The sequence below is a fragment of the Equus quagga genome, chromosome 2 (assembly GCF_021613505.1).
Source record: "Equus quagga isolate Etosha38 chromosome 2, UCLA_HA_Equagga_1.0, whole genome shotgun sequence".
NCBI classification, from domain to species: Eukaryota; Metazoa; Chordata; class Mammalia; order Perissodactyla; family Equidae; genus Equus; species Equus quagga.
The window spans coordinates 106,110,752-106,130,407 of NC_060268.1; the positions used below are offsets into that span (position 1 = coordinate 106,110,752).

At 38.3% G+C, this 19,656-nt stretch overlaps 1 protein-coding gene across 1 annotated transcript in view; it reads right to left on the reverse strand.

The window, feature by feature from the left end:
- EGLN1 (egl-9 family hypoxia inducible factor 1) overlaps positions 1-19,656 on the reverse strand; it is a gene marked incomplete at its 5' end in the record, with an annotated part of 54,910 nt that overhangs the window by 7,973 nt on the left and 27,281 nt on the right. The window contains one exon of the mRNA XM_046652806.1: positions 2,031-2,150. Coding sequence (XP_046508762.1) covers positions 2,031-2,150 — 120 coding nt within the window. The remainder of the gene's footprint in view (positions 1-2,030; positions 2,151-19,656) is intronic.

Consider the following 19,656-nt stretch of genomic DNA (forward strand, 5'->3'; position numbering starts at 1 on the left):
CCTGGGTGCAGAGAGGGAATAATGCAGAGAGAGATTGTCCTCATGGTATTTATAACCTGGGGGGAATTAAAGTGAGGCAAAACCTACCCAACTGAGTGGCTGTTTACACTTGAGAAACTAAACTCCTAGGCAGGCAGACTATTATGTTGCAGGGAACTTTAATACTTGATAAAGACGTCATAGAGGTTGAGCCCATTCCTAGAACATAAAATTAGAAAAGCTGTTTATCAGGCTCATCCTCAAGTAGGTTAAATTCAAGCTACTTAGTACCTTTGCCCACCTTCCTCAGGTTCCAGTGTTGTTCAGAGTGATTCCCACGGTATTCACCAAACATCTAAAGAACCTCTAAACTGTGACCGAGAACATGTCTTCTTTTCTTTCCCCCTGCCCGCTTCCCTTTGACTGGAGTCACTGAGAATATCACAGGTGATCTGCTGAAAATGTTGAAAAAGACAGATAGCTGAAGCTTCCCAATCTTCTTCTGGGAAAACATCCCTGACCTCTGAATTAGGTAGCCTCCTGCATGCTCCCACAGCAATGTGTCCTGCTGGCATAACCCATTGTAACTGTCAATCTGCTGATCTGCACCCTCCACTAGATCTGAAGCTTTCGGAGGGCTTTTCTATTTCTGCTCTACCTCCAGTACCCAGAACAGTGTCAAGCACACTGCACATATTCAGTGCAATCTTGCAGAGGAAGTTTTCAGTTCTACATATAAAAATACTAAAGACTTTTTTCTGCTTATGTACAAATTTGAAAACTATATATTAATGACCTTGACTAGGTCCTATCAAAATTAAAAGGAGATCAACCTAGAAACAACTGAACAAAATACAGAAGTTAGGAGTTGATTAAACATATTTCTAGCTTTCTAGATATTCACAAAATCTGAAAAAAAATAAATTTTTAAGTTTTAACCAGAGTTAACCAATCTGTTTTGTGTGTTGGGCTCACGGTGAATTATCAAATTTATTTCTCTATTTCAAACTTTGAAAGCGATAACAGAAAAACCACGGTTGTTGACATAATGCCTCCAAATCTATCTAGCAGTAAAACTCACCTCAATTTTGCACTTGGACCAGGACAGAGGAAACTCTTTACATCACTACGGTATAAAAGATTACTGGAGCGCTGGGAGCATATCCTAAGTTCTAGGAGATGCTTTTAGGAAAGGACTACGTTTCTGCACATTTAAAACTTGGTGGTTTCCATCTGTGTACATATGTGTGTGTGTGTGTGTATAGGGGGGGAGTTGTTTTAAAGGTTGATCTTTAAAAATTACCCTGGCCACATAGGTAGGTTCACTCCATGGAAATCCACTGGGCTGTACATTATGTTCACTTTTCTATTTGAATAAACTCCTTCAATAAAAGTAAATAAAAAAAAAGATTTAAAAAAATCAATGAAAAATTAGTTTATACAACCTCCAATGCAATAATGCATGATATACTTCTAAAGTTTAACTCATTTAAGTGAAATGCAGGCTAATATTAAGGGAATATATATTTAAAACAAGAGAGATTAAATGTATTGTACATTCTAACTGGTTTTATAAGATTTGTCAGTATTGATAAACTTTTAGTTTTTCTCTAATCAAGGCAAGAAGGAATCCTGCCTCTAATATTCATTCAACAGCCCAATGCCAGATAACCTCTTTCCAATAATGCAAAGCATAAAATGTACGAGTAAGTAGGAAATAATCCATAATAATTATTTATACATAATCTCCCTCAAAAGCCATTATAAAACAATTATTCTCAGAAGTGTTTCTATAGAAACTATTAAAAGTAGTATATTTTAATAAAGATACTTTTGTAAAAGTTAAATAACTGAAGATAAGGCAATCTCTTTTTTTTGAAACGTATTAGTAACTATTTCATTTTACAAAGATCCACTCCTAAAACCTGAGACTGGCACAAATCTAAGAGAAAAATTTCTAACTGTTCATTTGTTAAAGACAGTCTCACCTGTGAGGAGTATGAATCTTAATACTTGTGAGAAAAAAACAAATGCTCAATTAAGTTGCATACCTTGGCATCCCAGTCTTTATTAAGATAATATATACATGTCACACATCTTCCATCTCCATTTGGATTATCAACATGGCGTACATAACCTGTTCCATTGCCTGGATAACAAGCAACCATAGCCTGTAATAATAACAATAACGATTTTAAAAATCCAAGTATGAATAAAAAAGGTAAACAGCTTATAAAAGAGATCTCTGATTTTTGGCCACTCTGACCCACACTTAAATTCTTCTAATAAAAATCCTATTTTGTAGAAAAGAAGAGGTAAAGATATTCTATGTTGACATTTATAAAGAATCCAAAGGTAGATTGGTAAACAATCCAAGGCTTGGTGAGTCCTGCTTCACAGTGATGGGGCTGACGTCGAAGAATCAGAGAACAACATTGCTATGAACACTTGGCTGTCACAAGTCAGTTACCCGTGCTTAAAACCCCAAAGATCAGAAAGATCGCAGAACCCACTTTCATGATCTTTACTCATACTGGTAATCAAGATCAACTGAGTTTTTGTCCTGCTCCACGGAGACTTCTATCCTCCCTGAGCTCATCACAGAACACCTACGTTACAGTCTGACAGCCAAACACACCATCTGACACTGTCTCTGAAAGGTACCAATTTGGACAGGCATAATTTAGAAGGTCAACTCCAAGCATTCAACTCATTTATTGTCAATGATTTTAAAAAAAAGGCTAGGGGGCCGGCCCCGTGGCTGAGTGGTTAAGTTTGCGCGCTCTGCTTCGGGCGCCCAGAGTTTCGCTGGTTCGTATCCTGGGTGTGGACGTGGCACTGCTCATCACACCATGCTGAGGCGGTGCCCTACATGCCACAACTAGAAGGACCCACAACTAAAATATACAACTATGTACTGGGGGGATTTGGGGTGAAAAAGCAGAAAGAAAAAATAAAGAAGACTGGCAACAGTTGTTAGCTCTGCTGCCAATCTTTAAAAAAAAAAGGCTCAATGATAAATGAGCATGTGACTAAGACCTCTGCAAATCAGAAAGAAAGTAATTTTTTCACTCAAATCACAACAAGATGTAGTTCAGAAGATTGTTGGGTGTTAAGCATGAAGGTGGAAGAGACGCCCAAAATAAAAAGCACCAAACAACTTACATGTTCTCAGCATGTAGTACATAATAATCAACTGAAATTAGTATGGGCGACTTAAAAAAAATCTCAGGAATTACGAAGAAAACAAAAACAAAGATGTTCAAAGTTACCAGTTATTTTTGAAATCCTTTATTTCTCCAATTTCTTCATGTATTATAGCCCATGGATCAGTATTAATGTCAATGAATTAGCATAAAGTTACCAAACAGTAATTAAATTACATCATTATTTAAGATAGATGTCAAATGCTAATTTTTAAAATTCATGTTCACTTGATTAGTGAATAGGTAACTCTGTTCCAATTCTGAGATACAAGAAAGCATTTCAAACCTGAATGCTATAAAAAAAAAAAAAAGCACATTTTTGTGGACACCCTGGCCTACTGCTCTTTATCAGAAGCAGAATTTTTGATGAATATTAGACATCTCTATTTTTTCTGATTCCAGACAGACTTAAATTCCTCCTCTTGGGACCTGAGGCTGGTAATAACAGGGAGAATGGCATAGGTTTAGAAGGTTTAATAATGCTTAATAAAAGACAAATCCAACAATTTCCTTGTCATTAGCTGCTAAGGAAAGGCATATGTAGCCAAACTTGAACTGCAACTATAGGAGGTACTAATTTAACAATGCAATTAATCCACTTAATTGAGACAATTATGGTGAATTACATGATACATTCTTATCCACAGAAAAGAATGGAAAAAAAAAACACCACACCTGAACTCTTTCCTAAAGTGATCTCATCTCAAAAGAGTTCATTCAGCCTCTCCAACTTTCTGGTAACTTGAGCATCTCTCATGCAAAGCACGAAGGGGAAAATCTTTCTGCGTTCACCCACCCCATCCCATCCCATCCATCCATTTAACAAATACCTCTTGAGTACCTCCTATGTATATGAAAGGCCCTGGGGCTAATATGATGAACAAAACAGACAAAGTTCCTTGCTTTCATTTGTTACAGAACCTAGCGTAGTGGAGTAAATAACCGATAAATAGGGGGCTGGCCCCAAGGCCAAGTGGTTAAATCCACACGCTCCACTTCAGCGTCCCAGGGTTTTCACCGATTCGGATCCTGGGCGCAGACATGGAGCCGCTCATTAGGCCATGTTGAGGCGGCGTCCCACATGCCACAACTAGGACTCACAACTAAATAAAATATACAACTATACACTGGGGCGATTTTGGATTTGGGGAGAAAAAGCAGAAAAAAAGAAAAAAAGACTGGCAACGTTGTTAGCTCAGGTGCCAATCTTTAAAAAAAAAACAAACCCCAAACAGATATATAATGTAATGTTAGGTAGTGATAAAATATCTTTTCGTAAGTTACGAAAAAATTTAAGTCGAAGGATAAAGAAAATGTCAGGATGATATTCTACAACAGCGGTCAGGGAAGACTTCCCTGAGGAGCTGACATTTGAGCAGAGACTTAAATGAAGGGAGCGTCAAGTTGTGCAAATATCTGTGGGGTGAGCGTACCTGGCAGCAGAAAAATGAGTGCAAAGGCAGGAGTGGCTGGGCAGGGTGGAACACAGCGGCAGGCCAGTGGGGATAGAATGAGAAAAACAATGATCAGAGAGGGTCCCGCAAGCCATGGTAAGGACGTGGGATATTGTTCTAAAAGTGACAGGAAGCCAATGGAGAATACATCTGATTAACGTTTGAAGGAGGTCAGTTTCAATTCTGTATGAATAAAAAATAACAATTGCAATAACCTTAATATCACCTACTACCTAACATGTATTGGATATTTACTATTTGCCAAGCACTATTCTAAGTAATTTATGTGTAATAACTCAACTGACACAACTGTATGAGGTAAAAAGTATCATCGTCCTCACCTTCATCTAACCGTAAAGGAAAATGGGGCTCAGAACTGTTAATTAATGTTCTCAATGTCACATGACAGTGGAACCATGTATGAATGCAGGCAAATCTGGTTTTGGAATCCATGTAATTAACCACTATACTAGATTTTGGGAGGGAGGGAGTGGAGAGTGAAAAAAAGAAGAGGACTAGTTAGGTATTGCAGTTTCTAGGAGAGAAAAAAAAAAGAGGCTGACCAGGGTGGCAAAGCGGGATGTATTCTGAAGGCAGAACACCAACATGGTTTGCTAACGGATTAAAGTGGCAAGTAAGAAGACTGAGGACACTGCTGAAGTCTGCATCTTAATGTAACTGAATGAATGGAGTTAACCATTTGCTAAAATGGAAATTTCAGGTGAAAGAGCAGTTTTAATAACATGCACAGGGTAGGAAAGGAGTTTCTCAACAATGGTCATGATGAGCCAGATATCCCAGAATAGAACAAAACTGAAGACACCAGGATTACGCCTCAATATGGGATCTGTTTGTATTAGTCACTTCTAAACTGCTTTCTTTAGAGGCCTAGGATTACATGGAAATACCTGCGGGTGGTGACTGGTGGGAAGTAAAACGTGAAGAGGCCAACCGAGCAGGTTTTGCCCCAGCCTTAGAGGCAGCATTTATCTGTTTCCTTTATTTGAATTCCAAGTGAGACTTTTTGAAAAAAATACAACATGCAATAAAAGAAAAGCTTTAAACAATTGTGTTAATTAAATTTTACAATTCCTAATATAGTTCAATTACCTCCATCTAAATGTATTACTTGAAGTGGCCATTATCACTTTAGCCTTATTTGGTGTTCCCTAGGTCCCTTTTAGCTCTGCTCTGGTAGTAAGGACACTGCCAAATGAAGAGAAAGGAAGGAAGGAGAGGAGGATGAGTACTAATAGCCTGAATTTAATCTGCCAACTCAACTTGTCAATACTAGTTCTAGAAAAGGCAGCAGTACATTATTACAATTGAAAAAGGATAAAATGGAAAACATCGGTGTAACCTGGTAAACTAGAAAGCCTACAATAAGTACAGCTAAAGGCTGGTGGGTATACAATAAGAGTGCTACGTAAAGGAGAAGGAAGCAAGGCAATCCTGGTCTGGGAGGAGTAAGAGTCCTAGAGCACTGCCAAGCCTCTCTGTCCCTGTAACTAGCGACTTTAAGAGGAGAAGGGAGAACCTAAGCAAACTCAGAAAAACTAGACTGTCATGGAAAAATCTGAGACCTGAAAAAGCCAAACTCCTAGGGGTTCTGGGGAAAGAGAAATTTTTAGGAAACTTGCAAAGATTTGGAAGGGTCATGAATTCATTCAAATAGCTGTGTGTCCTAATAATGATATGGTGAAACTGCATTTAGTAATTCACGCATGTACTGAGACTCCTCCCCATTTGGATTTTGGAAAACATAACAAGGTATAGTATTAGTCTCATGAAATTTGACAGCTACTACATTTAAAACCAGTATTTGGGGGCCAGCCTGGTGGCGCAGCGGTTAAGTGTGCACGTTCCGCTTCTCAGCGGTCCGGGGTTCACTGGTTTGGATCCTGGGTGTAGACATGGCACTGCCTGGCAAAAGCCATGCTGTGGCAGGCGTCCCACATATAAAGTAGAGGAAGATGGGCATGGATGTTAGCTCCGGGCCAGTCTTCCTCAGCAAAAAGAGGAGGATTGGCAGTAGTTAGCTCAGGGCTAAATCTTCCTCAAAAACAAACCAACCAACCAATATTTGTATTTAAACAAAGGTATCTTTATCTATGGTTTGGATTAACAAACTTTAAAGTTCCTTAAATGTAACATACCTTTTCCAGTTTCGAAATAATATTCATGCTCGATTTCTTAATAGGTAATTTGGTTTTCCTGGTGCATTTTATGTATATTTGTGAAAAAAAGATTCTGACATTGCTGTTCTTTTTTTGTTGTTTTAATACACAGCAGATTCTAACATTCTTATTCACAATACTTTTAGTAAATTCAGTTTATTTTCTTTTAATCTCTTAATCTCTTCTACACCTGATTCTACCTGCCTGAGTACCTGATTAGTCTAGAAGTCATTAGCAGCATTAAAAAACATTTACGGCACACCTACCATATCATACTACAAAAAGGGTCATTATGGTATCTGTCTGAAAGGACTTAACTGGAAAGAAAGAAAAAGCTGGGCAATCACAAAACAAATGATAAACCAAGTAGTACAAATAATAAACAGGAAAAGAATTCTAAAAAAAGGGAACTATTCGTGTGGGATAACATAATAGACAGGGCTTTGAGCTACACATAAAACCTAAACTTATCTTTAAAGGACAGATGCGATTTAGAAAGGTGACAGGAAGAAAAGCAAACAGTATAAGCATAACAAATATAGGAAACAGTTAAGTGACAGTGAGGTATTTTATAATGGTCTGCTCTGTCACTTAACTACTTAAAGTTAATTTGGTAGAAAAAAGATGAAATCTTGAAAATTAAGCAGAGGAAGTAGGATATGAAAGGTAAGCAACAGTGAGCCACTGTGGTTCTTGGGCAGGGATGGCCATAATGAAAGCTTTTAAGGCAGCTTCCTTATTCTAAAATTCATATGAAAGATGATTCTAAGATGAAGCAGACTGCTATGGTCTGAATGTTTGTGCCTCCTCACCCCAAATTCACATGTTGAAATCCTAACCCCCAAAGATAAGGGTCTTTGGGAGGTGATTGAGTCATGAAAGGGATTAGTGTCTTATAAAAGAGGCTCTGGAAGGATCCTGCCCCTCCCACCATGGGAGGACACAGCAAGAAGTCCTAGCTATGAACAAGGGATGGGGCCGTCACCAGAAGGCGACCACCATAGTTGCCTTGACCTTGGACTTTACAGCCACCAGGACTGTGAGCAATGAATGTCTGCTGTTTATAAGCTACCTAGTCTGTGGTATTTTGTTGTAGCAGCCCGAATGGGCTAAGACACACCTATGAAGGATAAAACTGTTCCAAGAGATTTACATTAGATGTACTGGCTTTAAGGACAAGGAAATGCATTGAAGTCTCTCAAGAGAAATTAAAATATCCCTGTCTCTAGAGATCTGTTAGGAATTGAAGTGATGCTCCCTGGTTGTGCTTCCGTCCTTCCTGAGGAGTGGCGGGACTAGACATGATTATACACTCCTATAAAGTGTAGGGTGGAAGACAGCAGAAGTCTAGACACTTGCCTGAAAAAGAAAAAATGCAATGGCCCACTGTATAATTCTGAGGTATGTTCCTAATCTGCCATCTCTTTGAGATACCAACTTTAAACATTTCAATTTCCCATTGGGAAAAGCGTATTTAAACATAAGCAAAACAATTAAAAACTATTTTTTCCTTTTTCATATGAAAATATACATGATTGAGGACGTTCTTAAGATAAGAAAGATCATAAATTTGTTTTTTTACTCTGAGAATAAAAGGAAGGAAGAGGTTTGCGATACCTCTTTGGAATCTGAAGACATTTATTTCTGGCATTGGAAGGCTTGTAATTCAATATGAAGCTGAAGCAGGAAAGGTGTTTTTTTCCTTTTTAAACTAAATTATTTTGAAACATTGATTCAAAGCTAAGAAAAGTAAAATTTTATGGGCTGTCAAAGTACTATTTTTACCCAGAATAAGGGGCAAAGGTTTACTATATGAAAATTTATCCTATTAACATATATCACCTCAGGGTACACAGCACTCTGCCCTTTGTAGATACAGCTAACAGTAAACACTTAACACAGGCTAGGCGTGGATTATCTCATTCAGTCTTCACAATAAAGTTATGAGGTAGGTACAGTTAATCTCTCCATTTTAGAGATTAGAAACTGAACTACAGTGAGAATAAAAAACTTGCTGAAGGTCACAGAGACTTTTAAGTGGCAGAGGTGGGATAGGAACTGTAGCGATCTAGAGGGAAAAATAACCTCCTTCTGCATTCTTCCTCAGTTCCTGGCTCCAGTGAGGTTTGTGTTTAGTCTGACTGAAGAGCTCAGATGAAATTAGCAACAGAGGCCTGCAAGTGACTCCCCACCTGCTATAGTGACATGCACTCGTGCATAATGCTTAACTCTCTGACCTACAGATGGACTGCATAAGGTTTTCTCCAACTCCACAGTTAGACATTTTAAGTCTCTTCCCTATCCATTCCCAAAGCACACCCATCCACATTATCATGACCTCTGAGGTATACATAAACCTAGCCAAACTACAGAAAAAAACAGATGATCAAAAGAACTGGACTAAGAGCAGGTTGTTATTTACTATAAGAATAATCTAATTTTTAGGTCCTGGCCCCACAGTGTAGTGTTAAGATCAGCATGCTCCGGTTCCGTGGCCCAGGTTCGCAGGTTCAAATCTTGGGCGTGGACCTACGCCACTCATCAGCCATGCTGTGGTGGCGACCCACATATAAAGTAGAGGAAGACTGGCACAGATCTTAGCTCAGGGCTAGTCTTCCTCAGCAAAAAAAAAGAACAATCTAATCTTTAAAACTGCAGATTTTAATTATACCTACTTAGTTTAGGTAAATCTCATTTTCTAAAAGATACAATTAAAAACTTTACAAAGAGTTATGAATTTTGTTCATTGCATTAATTAGCATATTAAATGGGGGCTATGGGGAAGGGCAATCTACGTGCATTTAAAATTTTAAATCTCTTGACTTATTTGCTAAACTTTAATGTTATAAATAACATATCTCACCATAAACTCAGACTGTGTTTGGGAGGTAAATTTTTCAATCTGTATCATGGCAAAAATGAAACTAGCACCGAAAAAAAGGATAAATCAATAAGAACCAGGGCAGTTTCTCTTGGTACAACCTTCTAGTCCACACGGGGCAATAAAGACCATTCAGAAGTTAAGTATTATATAAAACTTACATGACTAATTCTAAGTAGAAAGAGAAGAACATAAAAGGAGGTACTGAGAATATTAGGACATCATGGCAGACTTTATGGAAGTAGTATCTGAGTTAAGCTTAAAAGAAATATGTAAGTTGGAAAAGAGTGCATTTCAAACAGAGTGAATTATATAAGAGAAGTTTTAAACGTGAGAAAATATAGAACATATTTGGTGACAAGGAATATTCAGATTTGCTAAAGCACAGAGTTCTTGAGAAGGGGGAAGAAAACTGGAAAGGTAAGATGGACTGGACTGTGGACAAACTTGAACGCCTTCTTAAGGAGTATGACCTTTATTCTAAAGGTAGAGGGAAGCCATGATTTTTGGGTAGGGGAGCAACATGATCAGAGTGGTGCTTCAGAAACATGACAGGTAGAATGTAAGATGGATTTGGGAAAGGTGACAGGGAAAAAAAAAACAACACTGAGAAGACCAGTCAGAACAGAGCTGCAACAGACAAAAGAAACGATCGTCTGATATTAGAGGAGCAGCTTTGGGAAGGGTGAGGGAAAGATGGAGAAGGCAAAGTGGAACGGGCGGAGGGGGGAGGTGTAACGAATTTGAGAAAAGTGAAAGGACTTGATAAGTGCTTTCACAGATAGAGCAAGGGATGGGGTTGAATCAAACGTGGTTTAAGAGGGTTTGTGTCTGGTTGAGATTAACAGACCATTAATGGAGGTAGGGAACACGGGTTTGGGAGAGATGAGTTCATTTTTTTGGACATACTGAGTTTGCCATGCTGGTAGGCCATCCAGGTGGAGATGTTCAAAAGGCAGTTGGAAATGCGAGTCTGGAACTCCAAAAAGAGGTCATGGCCGGAGCTGTAGATTTAGGAGCCATCTTCATTTGGGACACCTGAAGCCATGTGGCTGCAGAGATTGCCAAGTAAGAGAGTGTAGGGAGAAAAGAAGAGAACAAAGGACAGATTCTTATGGAATAAACTCATTTAGAATAAGAACTCATTAAGCTTTGTTGCTTTCCTGACCACAGGAAAATGGTTAAATAACTGGTCAAAAGTTGACTAACTGTAAATAATTTTTTATTAATTTTTCTACTAATTATTTTTTGACTGTAAATGATAAAGACATATTATAAAATACGACTTTCAAGTGCATTTAGGTTGTTTCCTTAAAATGTTCTAAAAAACTTTTTGCTATTATAAACAATATTGTGATCAAAAACAGTTTTGGAGTGCTATCACTGTAAACATCCTTGATACCTTTCTAAAATTAAATTCCTGGAAATGAAATGATAAGATTTTAAAATTTTCTTATTGCCAAAAGGTCCAGAATGGTTACATTAGCTTATACTCCCATCAGCTCTGTGTGAGTACACATTATCTTCCCACCCACTTGCCAACCCTGGCTATCTCATTCTGTTAAAAACTGCTCAACTTGATAGGTAAAAATTTATAATATTGGGGCTGGCCCCATGGCCGAATGGTTAAAGTTCTGCATGCTCTGCTTCAGCGGCCCTGGTTCATTGGTTCCAATCCTGGGTGTGGACCTACTCCACTCATCAGCCATGCTGTGGAGGCATCCCACATACAAAATAGAGGAAGATTGGCACAGATGTTAGCTCAGGGCTAATCTTTCTCAAGCAAAATAAGAGGAGGACTGGCAATGGATGTTAGCTCAGGGTGAATCTTCCTCATACACACAAAAATTATATTACTAGTTTTAATTACATGTCAATTTGTGAAAGTAAACATTTTTCATATTTTTATTGGCCATTTAATTCTTCTTTTGTTAACTGCTTACTCACATCCTTTATTCACTTACTGACTGAATTGTTCATCCTTACTCTACTGATTTTTAAGGGCTCTTTAGCTATTAACCTTCTGTCATGACATGACATGTAAGTATTATATAAAACTTACATGACTAATTCTAAGTAGAAAGAGAAGAACATGACATAAAAGGAGGTACTGAGAATATTAGGACATCATGGCAGACTTTATGGAAGTAGTATCTGAGTTAAGCTTAAAAGAAATATGTAAGTTGGAAAAGAGTGCATTTCAACGTTTTTACTATGCTTCTGTAAAATATTTTAATACAAGGTAGTGATTTGTGCAGGAAGGCAGAGTATAATCATATTAATTATTCATATAAACTGAAGTTTTAAAAAGTCCAAGAGATTCTTCTGACCGTATTCACAGGAATGTGAAAAATGCAGGAAAAAAAGGAAAGATAATAAATAGTATTGCTCCAAATCACTCCCCAAATGGCCCAAGAATGATGGACTGTTTAATCTAACACCAGACACACTGCTTTCCTTACTGGGCTCTCATTCTAGCCTAAGAGAAAAAACTTCAGCATACATTTAAAAATCAACTTGCTTAAGGGCAATGCTCCCAATAGGCAGTGTAAACTGGATACACATAATAATGCCTTGCTACTCTGCATTTCTCTTTTAGAAAGGAATTGATAACGTTATACTTTACAAATTAGGAATCTGTCTGATGAAGCAGTTTATATTTGAGCAGTCTAGCTCTGCTGTCAGAACAGAGACCTATAATTTGTTAACCTTGACTATAACCTCACCAGCTCTATGCAGCTCTTCCTCAGGTTCTAAGCAGGGATCTGTATTTGTGCCACTTACCCACAACACCCCACACTGCAAACTTGAGGAGGAGGAGGACTGAGCAACCTGTCTGCACAAGGAGGCTGGGGATCTGAGCAGGCCTTGCCTTGACCCCCACCCAGGGAGTTATGTGATTTCACTCCAGCCCATATAGAGAGATGCCACTGGTAAGACACATACTCAGACGGCTATGGCAAACTTCTTACATTATTAATATAACTCCCTGGCAGAGTTTACAATTTAGCATTCAAAGAAAAATAAAAACAGAACAAACAAAACAAAATACCTAGCTGCTTAACATTACAAACATTTACTTCAGCACTTCTCGAGGTCCACTGAGCAGGCACTGCACTAGGCATGGGGATATAGAGACAAAAAATTCAACACCTGTTTCAATTCCAGACTCTAGAAGTGAGGTGTGATTTAAACTGTTATTTAAATTATTTCAGCATAAAGAATGCAATATGTATTTGTTTTAATGGACTGGAGGGCATGGACCAGTGGTTCCTGATATTCATCATGGAACAGTTAGTTAACATTTACAAAACCACTACCAGACCATACACAGTCATCGGTTAACGTTGAAAGCTTCTAATCAAAAACCTCACTCATGTGGGATCAATCCAGTATCCCTATCTCTCCTCAAATCCTGAGAGTTTGGTAATTAGCATAATAGATGCTAGAAATGACTATAGTATTAGAAAAGAGTGGTGTTCAAGATACGTGGGTGGCTACAGCTATCATATAGGGAACCACTGCTCTTCCAGGAGCACATACATATGACTCAAGGGAACCTAGTGGCCCATACTCTTTGGCACTGCACCCTAGGCCTGAGGATTCCTGCTGGTTCTGTGATTAGTTCTCTCTAAGGGAACTCTGTTGTCTGATCTCAATTAGGTTAAACTGAATCCTAAAACCAGATTAGCACTTCTGCCTGGAATAAATCTTTCATAAAAGGTGCTTGTCAAAGTTCCTAAATAGAGACTTCACCAGTATAGAAAACAGTGTAAGAGTATTTTTGTGCTTTCTTGCTAATAAATTTTTGTATGTGTAGCAGAACTCAGTCTGAGTTTTGCTTTCATAGTAACATGCCATTGGGAAGCTGGGTGCTGGTGGAGTAGATCTATAGCGCTCACTTATTTGTAGCCTGCAAACTTTTGAGCAATATCTCTCAAAAAGAACCTAATAACTAAACAACTGAATTGGCTCAGGTTGGGTCACAACAGAGAGACAGTCAGCAAAGGCATCCAGGACAGTGTAAACACAACAGAGTCTTATACAAGGTACCCAGTCAGCAAAGATGATTAATGTTCTCTTGGGAATGGGGCGTCAGAGAAGACTTTAAGGAGAAAGTGACAAATGAGCAGAATTTTGGAGGATAAAAATACAAGTGTTCCAGAGCAGGGGGAGAGTCCAAGTAGAGGGAACAAAATATTTGCAAAAAGCAAGAAAAAATATGGCACTCAGAGAGAAATGGAAACGGGTAAACCCTGTTGGAAGATGAAGTGCCCGGTGCAGAGCAGCCGGAGATGGACAGGACAGACAGACAGGGGTGGGTCACACAGGCTCTTACTGACTTGCTGAGGGACTTTGTTTAAAAAGCCAGCGTAGCCAAACATGCTCATTAAGAATCAACTGGTCTATTTCTTAAAATATAATAATTCCCAACCCTTCCACTTGAAATCATGATTTAGTAGGTATGGGATGAGGCCTGGGATCTTGAAATTTTAAACAAGCATTCCATAGTGGATTTGATTAGCAAACAGCCAAATTCTGAATAACAGTAGCAAAAGAGTCATATTTCAATTTTACAAACATCACTCAACTACTTGTAGAGGATGGAATAGGACAAGAGGTTACTGACATACAGATGTGAGAGGAGAGCCTGAATGAAGGGGAGAGGGACTGGAGAGGATAGGACAGCTAAAGCAAAATGAAGAATATGAAACAGACATGATTTGAGGTGGTGAGAGTGAAGGAAGAACTCATTTAAAAAAAAATAACCTTAAAATTATCCACTATTTGGGGCCGGCCCAGTGGCGCAGCAGCTAAGTGTGCACCTTCCACTTTGGTGGCCTGGGGTTCACTGGTTCAGATCCTGGGTGCAGACATGGCACCGCTTGGCAAGCCATGCTGTGGCAGGCGTCCCACATATAAAGTAGAGGAAGATGGGCAGGGATGTTAGCTCAGGGCCAATCTTCCTCAGCAAAAAGAGGCGGATTGGTGGCAGATGTTAGCTCAGGGCTAATCTTCCTCAAAAAAAAAAAAGAAAGAAGGACAGAAAGAAAAATAATTATTAAAAAAATCCACTATTTGTTCATTCATTCAACAAATATTTTCTGAGCACCTACTATACATCAGACACTGTTCTAGATCTTATGGATACAATAATGAACAGAACAGACAAAAAAGTAGCTGTCTTCAGGGAACAGACATTCTGTAGGAGGAGAAAGGACAAACAAACTAATTAAGCCAACATGGAGTATAATATATAGTATGTTAGAAGATAAATGTTGTGAAAAAAAGAATAAAGACAAGTAAGAAGGGTTGGTATGAGGTATGAGAGAGAAGATGACTCTAAGGTTTTGGCTTGAGAAGCTGGAAAAATGTAATTACCAGAAATAGATGAAGACAACAGGTGTCATAGCCTAAGTATGGCAGGATGTGAGAGATGAGGAGTTTAGTTTTGAATATGTTCAGCTAGGGTATTGTAAGGCACAGCACCAGGAAGATAGTTCCTGCTCTTAAAGAACTTATACTCCAGTGGAACAGAAAGGAAAACTAATCATTTCAACAATTAAAATGACCAGACTAGGTACTGAGTGGTATTCCACTGGGGGGAAGGTGGGGTCAGGGAAAGCTTCCTTAAAACTGGGTCTTGAAGGAAGAATACAAAGTAGCCAGACAAAGCTGGATAGGGAGAATGTTCCGGGAAGAGAAAAAGTCACAAATGAAGACAAGAAACAGCCTGGTGTGTGTGCACAGGCATGTGCTGTGTGGAAACTACAAGCAGGGGGAGCCCAAAGTGTGAGGCAAGGGTTGTGATAGATGAGGGTGGACACAACCTGGAAGGTTAGCAGTCCTTGATAATTAACTTGGACTTGATCTTGTGGGTAAATGGGAAGCCACTGAAGAGTTTTGAGCAAGGAAGTGACACAATCAGCTCTGTAAGTTTTCAGTCGCTTGAGTAGGCCATTGAGTGGCACCAGTTTTGAAGTACAGCTGTGAAGCAATGAGTCTGCTTATATTACTGGAGCTGGGAAACAGCTAGCTATTTCCTCTTTTGGGTTACTCCAGAAAGGAATAAAAGTTTTTGCATTTAATTTTCTTGATGCAAAATCAATGCAAAAATAACAAAAGGCTGATTTTGTTTTAAATTCTCAAAATGAATGAGCTCAAATATACTACTTAAAAGTTTAAACTTAGCCCTAGCCTGAATGCTTGGAGAGATACTTAGTAATCATTAAAATGCTTATTTCAATTTAAGACTTAATAAGAGTCAGCACTCCTTCTTACTGTTAAGACTGGTTATAAAAACCTATAAATCAGACTCTTAAAAAAATCAGTAACTCCAACAGGGAGCTGATTTTTTTTCAGTAATAATAGTACAACTCCCTTTGTAGGCAGACAACCAAACACTTCTGAAAAGTTTTTGTGGCATGGCTGACAGAGATTCAAATCACAGCCCTTACAACAATACAAGCTCCTTTATACAGAACTCTAGTTTACAGAGCTTGCAGAGAGCACATCCCATTTCAGTCCTGCAACACGAGTTTGCAGGCAAGTGACTATCTCCCTTTTACAAATTATTCTGTCTGTGTCTTGTTTTAAGTGCTGAAGTGTTTAATCTGCCTAGTGGTTTAATGACCACTGCTCGAGAGTATAATCAATGTAAAGATTGGATCTGGTCTTAGAAAATAATGATGGCCCTGTTTCAAGTAACATTAACCTCTATTGTACTTCCATCATTTTGAATGAGTTTAATGTTCTTAGCTTTGCACATCATTCTTAGAAAAGTTGCTTAATTCTTTATAAATTGCCATACCTAGACATCCTTGTAACATTTACTTTCTGGGTTTCCCCAATCAGATTTTAGACTCCCACGGAGCACAAACCAGGTCTTATTAATCTGTGCCAAACACAAGTGCTTAAATATCTGATGAATGAATGAATTAATGATTAAGGGAGAGAGGGAATGGGAGAATAATGTAAACAACTTTAATATAATTCAGAATAGAAGTTGAGTTCTACTATCTTATGCTAACGGTTGACAGGAGTATTATTAGGTTATAAAAAGAAACTGGAAGTTCAACAACTTTCTACTTGCACAGGATGACAAAAATAAGACACACATACTATATATATATAAAGAGTAAAGAGGCAGAGTTACTAAAGTACACCTACAGACATTCAGTACCATATGATTTTATTTTGGCTCTAGGCACAGTTTATTCTTAAGAATGTTCAAGTATACCTAGCGAGCGGTTTAGAAAAACAGTCTAAATGGAATATAAGATTTCCATAACAACTATTAAAAAGTCAAGTTCTCTAACTTATAAACCTAGTGACTTTGAGACGTATTGCCAGTAACTACAAATATCCAGTATTTCTCTCAAACCTTGTTCCCACTAACCACCAGAATAAGCATCTGTGCCACTCTGCTGCTTCCCCGCTAGTCTTCAGAGCCACTGTTTATTTGACCCACAGTTTTCTGCTGGCCCAGGCTTAATCTTTACATCACAGTGTTTACTGAAGCTTGTTAATAACTGATCTAGCCTGCTCATCTGATCAATATCATTACATGTAAACCTACTACAGGTAGAATTTTAGAGATTATTACTCAATATTATGTCTCAATGTGCTGTTGATAAAAGAGGAAGTTTTGTTTTAGTTCTAGAAGGTAATGGGGCCCAGTGACTCCAACAAAGTGACTGATGGGTCATAAGACAAATATTGAGGACCAGAAAGGATATGATTGATTTGAAGAGAATGTTATAAGTCTTAAGATGGAACATCAAAGGTGAGGCTCCACTTTTGCATATAATTTGAGAGAATTTTAAGTAAACTAGTTATGAGGAAGGAACCAGATACATTTTAAAGAATCTTGAAAAAACCTCACATATATGGTTGATAAGATGGTGAAATGTGAGCTGGACAAACTAATAGATTGCTTCTCTATGAATCCCACATCTAGCCCTCTATTAGCCTGGAAGGAGACTTGATTCTGTCTTTAGCCTCTAGCTAATCTACATTTTTATCAATTTTGAATCATAGAAATAAAGGAATTTATCAATGTAATTTCTCTGAGCAGGAAAAGTTTAGATAAATATACACAACAGGAAAACGTATAGCTCATACAAGCTAAGAAAGAGAGCCAATACCACAAACAAAAGAAAGACGATTCAGTGTGATGTGAACTGGAACCAACTTAATAAATTCTAATATGACTAAAAGTAAATCCTAGTTTTAAAATGACAAAAACTAACCATACCATACAAAAGTAGTAAACCACCACCACCACCATTCACTGAGGTATTACTATGTGCCAGTCACTGTGCTAAGAACTTTATATTCATTCTTTCATGTAATCCTCACAACCCCTGGGAAGCAGGTATTATTCTCATCTTGCAGAGTAAAAGATAAAATGGGGGTAAGATGGTTTGGCAAAATAGATATTGTTAAAAAAAAACCAGAAAAAACCAACAAGACCTAGGAGTTTTGGTTGATCATAAATGAAACGAGCCACTGTGCTACTAAAAAGCTATGGCAACATTAAGCTGCATTCAACAGTTCTACTAGATTCAGCACTACTCAGGCCATATCTGAAGGCTGATATCCATTTCTGGGGATACATTACAGGAAGGATACTGACAAACTGGTGTAAGTATTAAAAAAAAAAAAAAAAGGCGGCGGCAAAACGGTGAAGGCAAAATCCAATAAGGAGCAGTGCAGGAAGGGAATACATGCAGCTTGGAGAAGACATGTGCCCGGTGGACTGTAATCACTAGAATACAGGGACCGAGTCAGATGAAAATAGCACCACGTCTTACGCAGTGCTTTCCAATCTGAAAAATGGCTTTGACCTTCCCAAGACCACATGAAATAAAGGAAGAACACAGAGACTAAGAAGAGTGGGCTCTGAAGCCAGACTGCCTGCACTCGAATCCCAGCTCTGCCCCTTACTGGCTGAGTCACTTTAGGCAAGTTATTTAACTTTTCTGTGCCTGATTTCTCTTGTCTGTAAAGAGAAAATAACAACAGTATACCACCTGCATGGCTAATAAACCAGTATGTAAAAAGTGCTTAAAATACCGCCTGGTGCACAGAAAATGTTAATGTTAGCTATGACCAATAGAGGCATTGGAGAAGTCCCAAGCCTTCAGAACTGTTTCTTCATTTGAAAAATTAGGATTATCACTATCTACTTCATAGGGATGTGAGTTAAACAAGACAGCAAAGGAAAATGTTCTGTAAATCTTAAATCCATTCTTCTTCATAAACACCTTATAATCTCTAAGAGAGCCTACTATATGCCAGGCACTATGCTAAGTATAACCTTTATTAACTCATTTAATCCTCACAACAGTACAAAATGCCTACTACTATTATCCTCATTTTACAGACAAGGAAGCAGAGGCTTGCAATGGCTAAGTGACCTGAGGCTGCAGAGAGAATCGGTCAGCTAGACCGTGAACCCAGGGTTGGCGGACTCTATAGCCCAATTTTGATCCTCCACACTATATGGCTTTTCATGAACATTCCCTCATTTATACATCTTGGCAGTCAACAACATGCCTAGTAAAAGACCTCATATGTAGAAGATATTCAATAAATGTTTCTTCAATGAAATAAATGAACGCTAGCTGTCTTCAACTTGGTGCAACTGTGTCGAGGAATGAGGAGTGTAATGTAGCAGATGCAGAAATGCTTCTGTTCCTGCCCCGTCTGCAACTAACTGGTGGGAGATCTTGGACCACATCACCTGGGCAGCTTTCTTTATCTCTAAAATAAGGAACTTGGACTACACAATCTTCCAGTCAAGCTCAAAGACTATACACTCCATCTGACAGCACTTCTGATATAGCAAAGATTTAAAACAAAAACTCTAGAATTTTAAAACTGAAAGAGATCATAAAGGTCTAGCTCAAACTCTTTATTGAGAGATGAGAATTCCAAAAGACAAAAATCTGGGT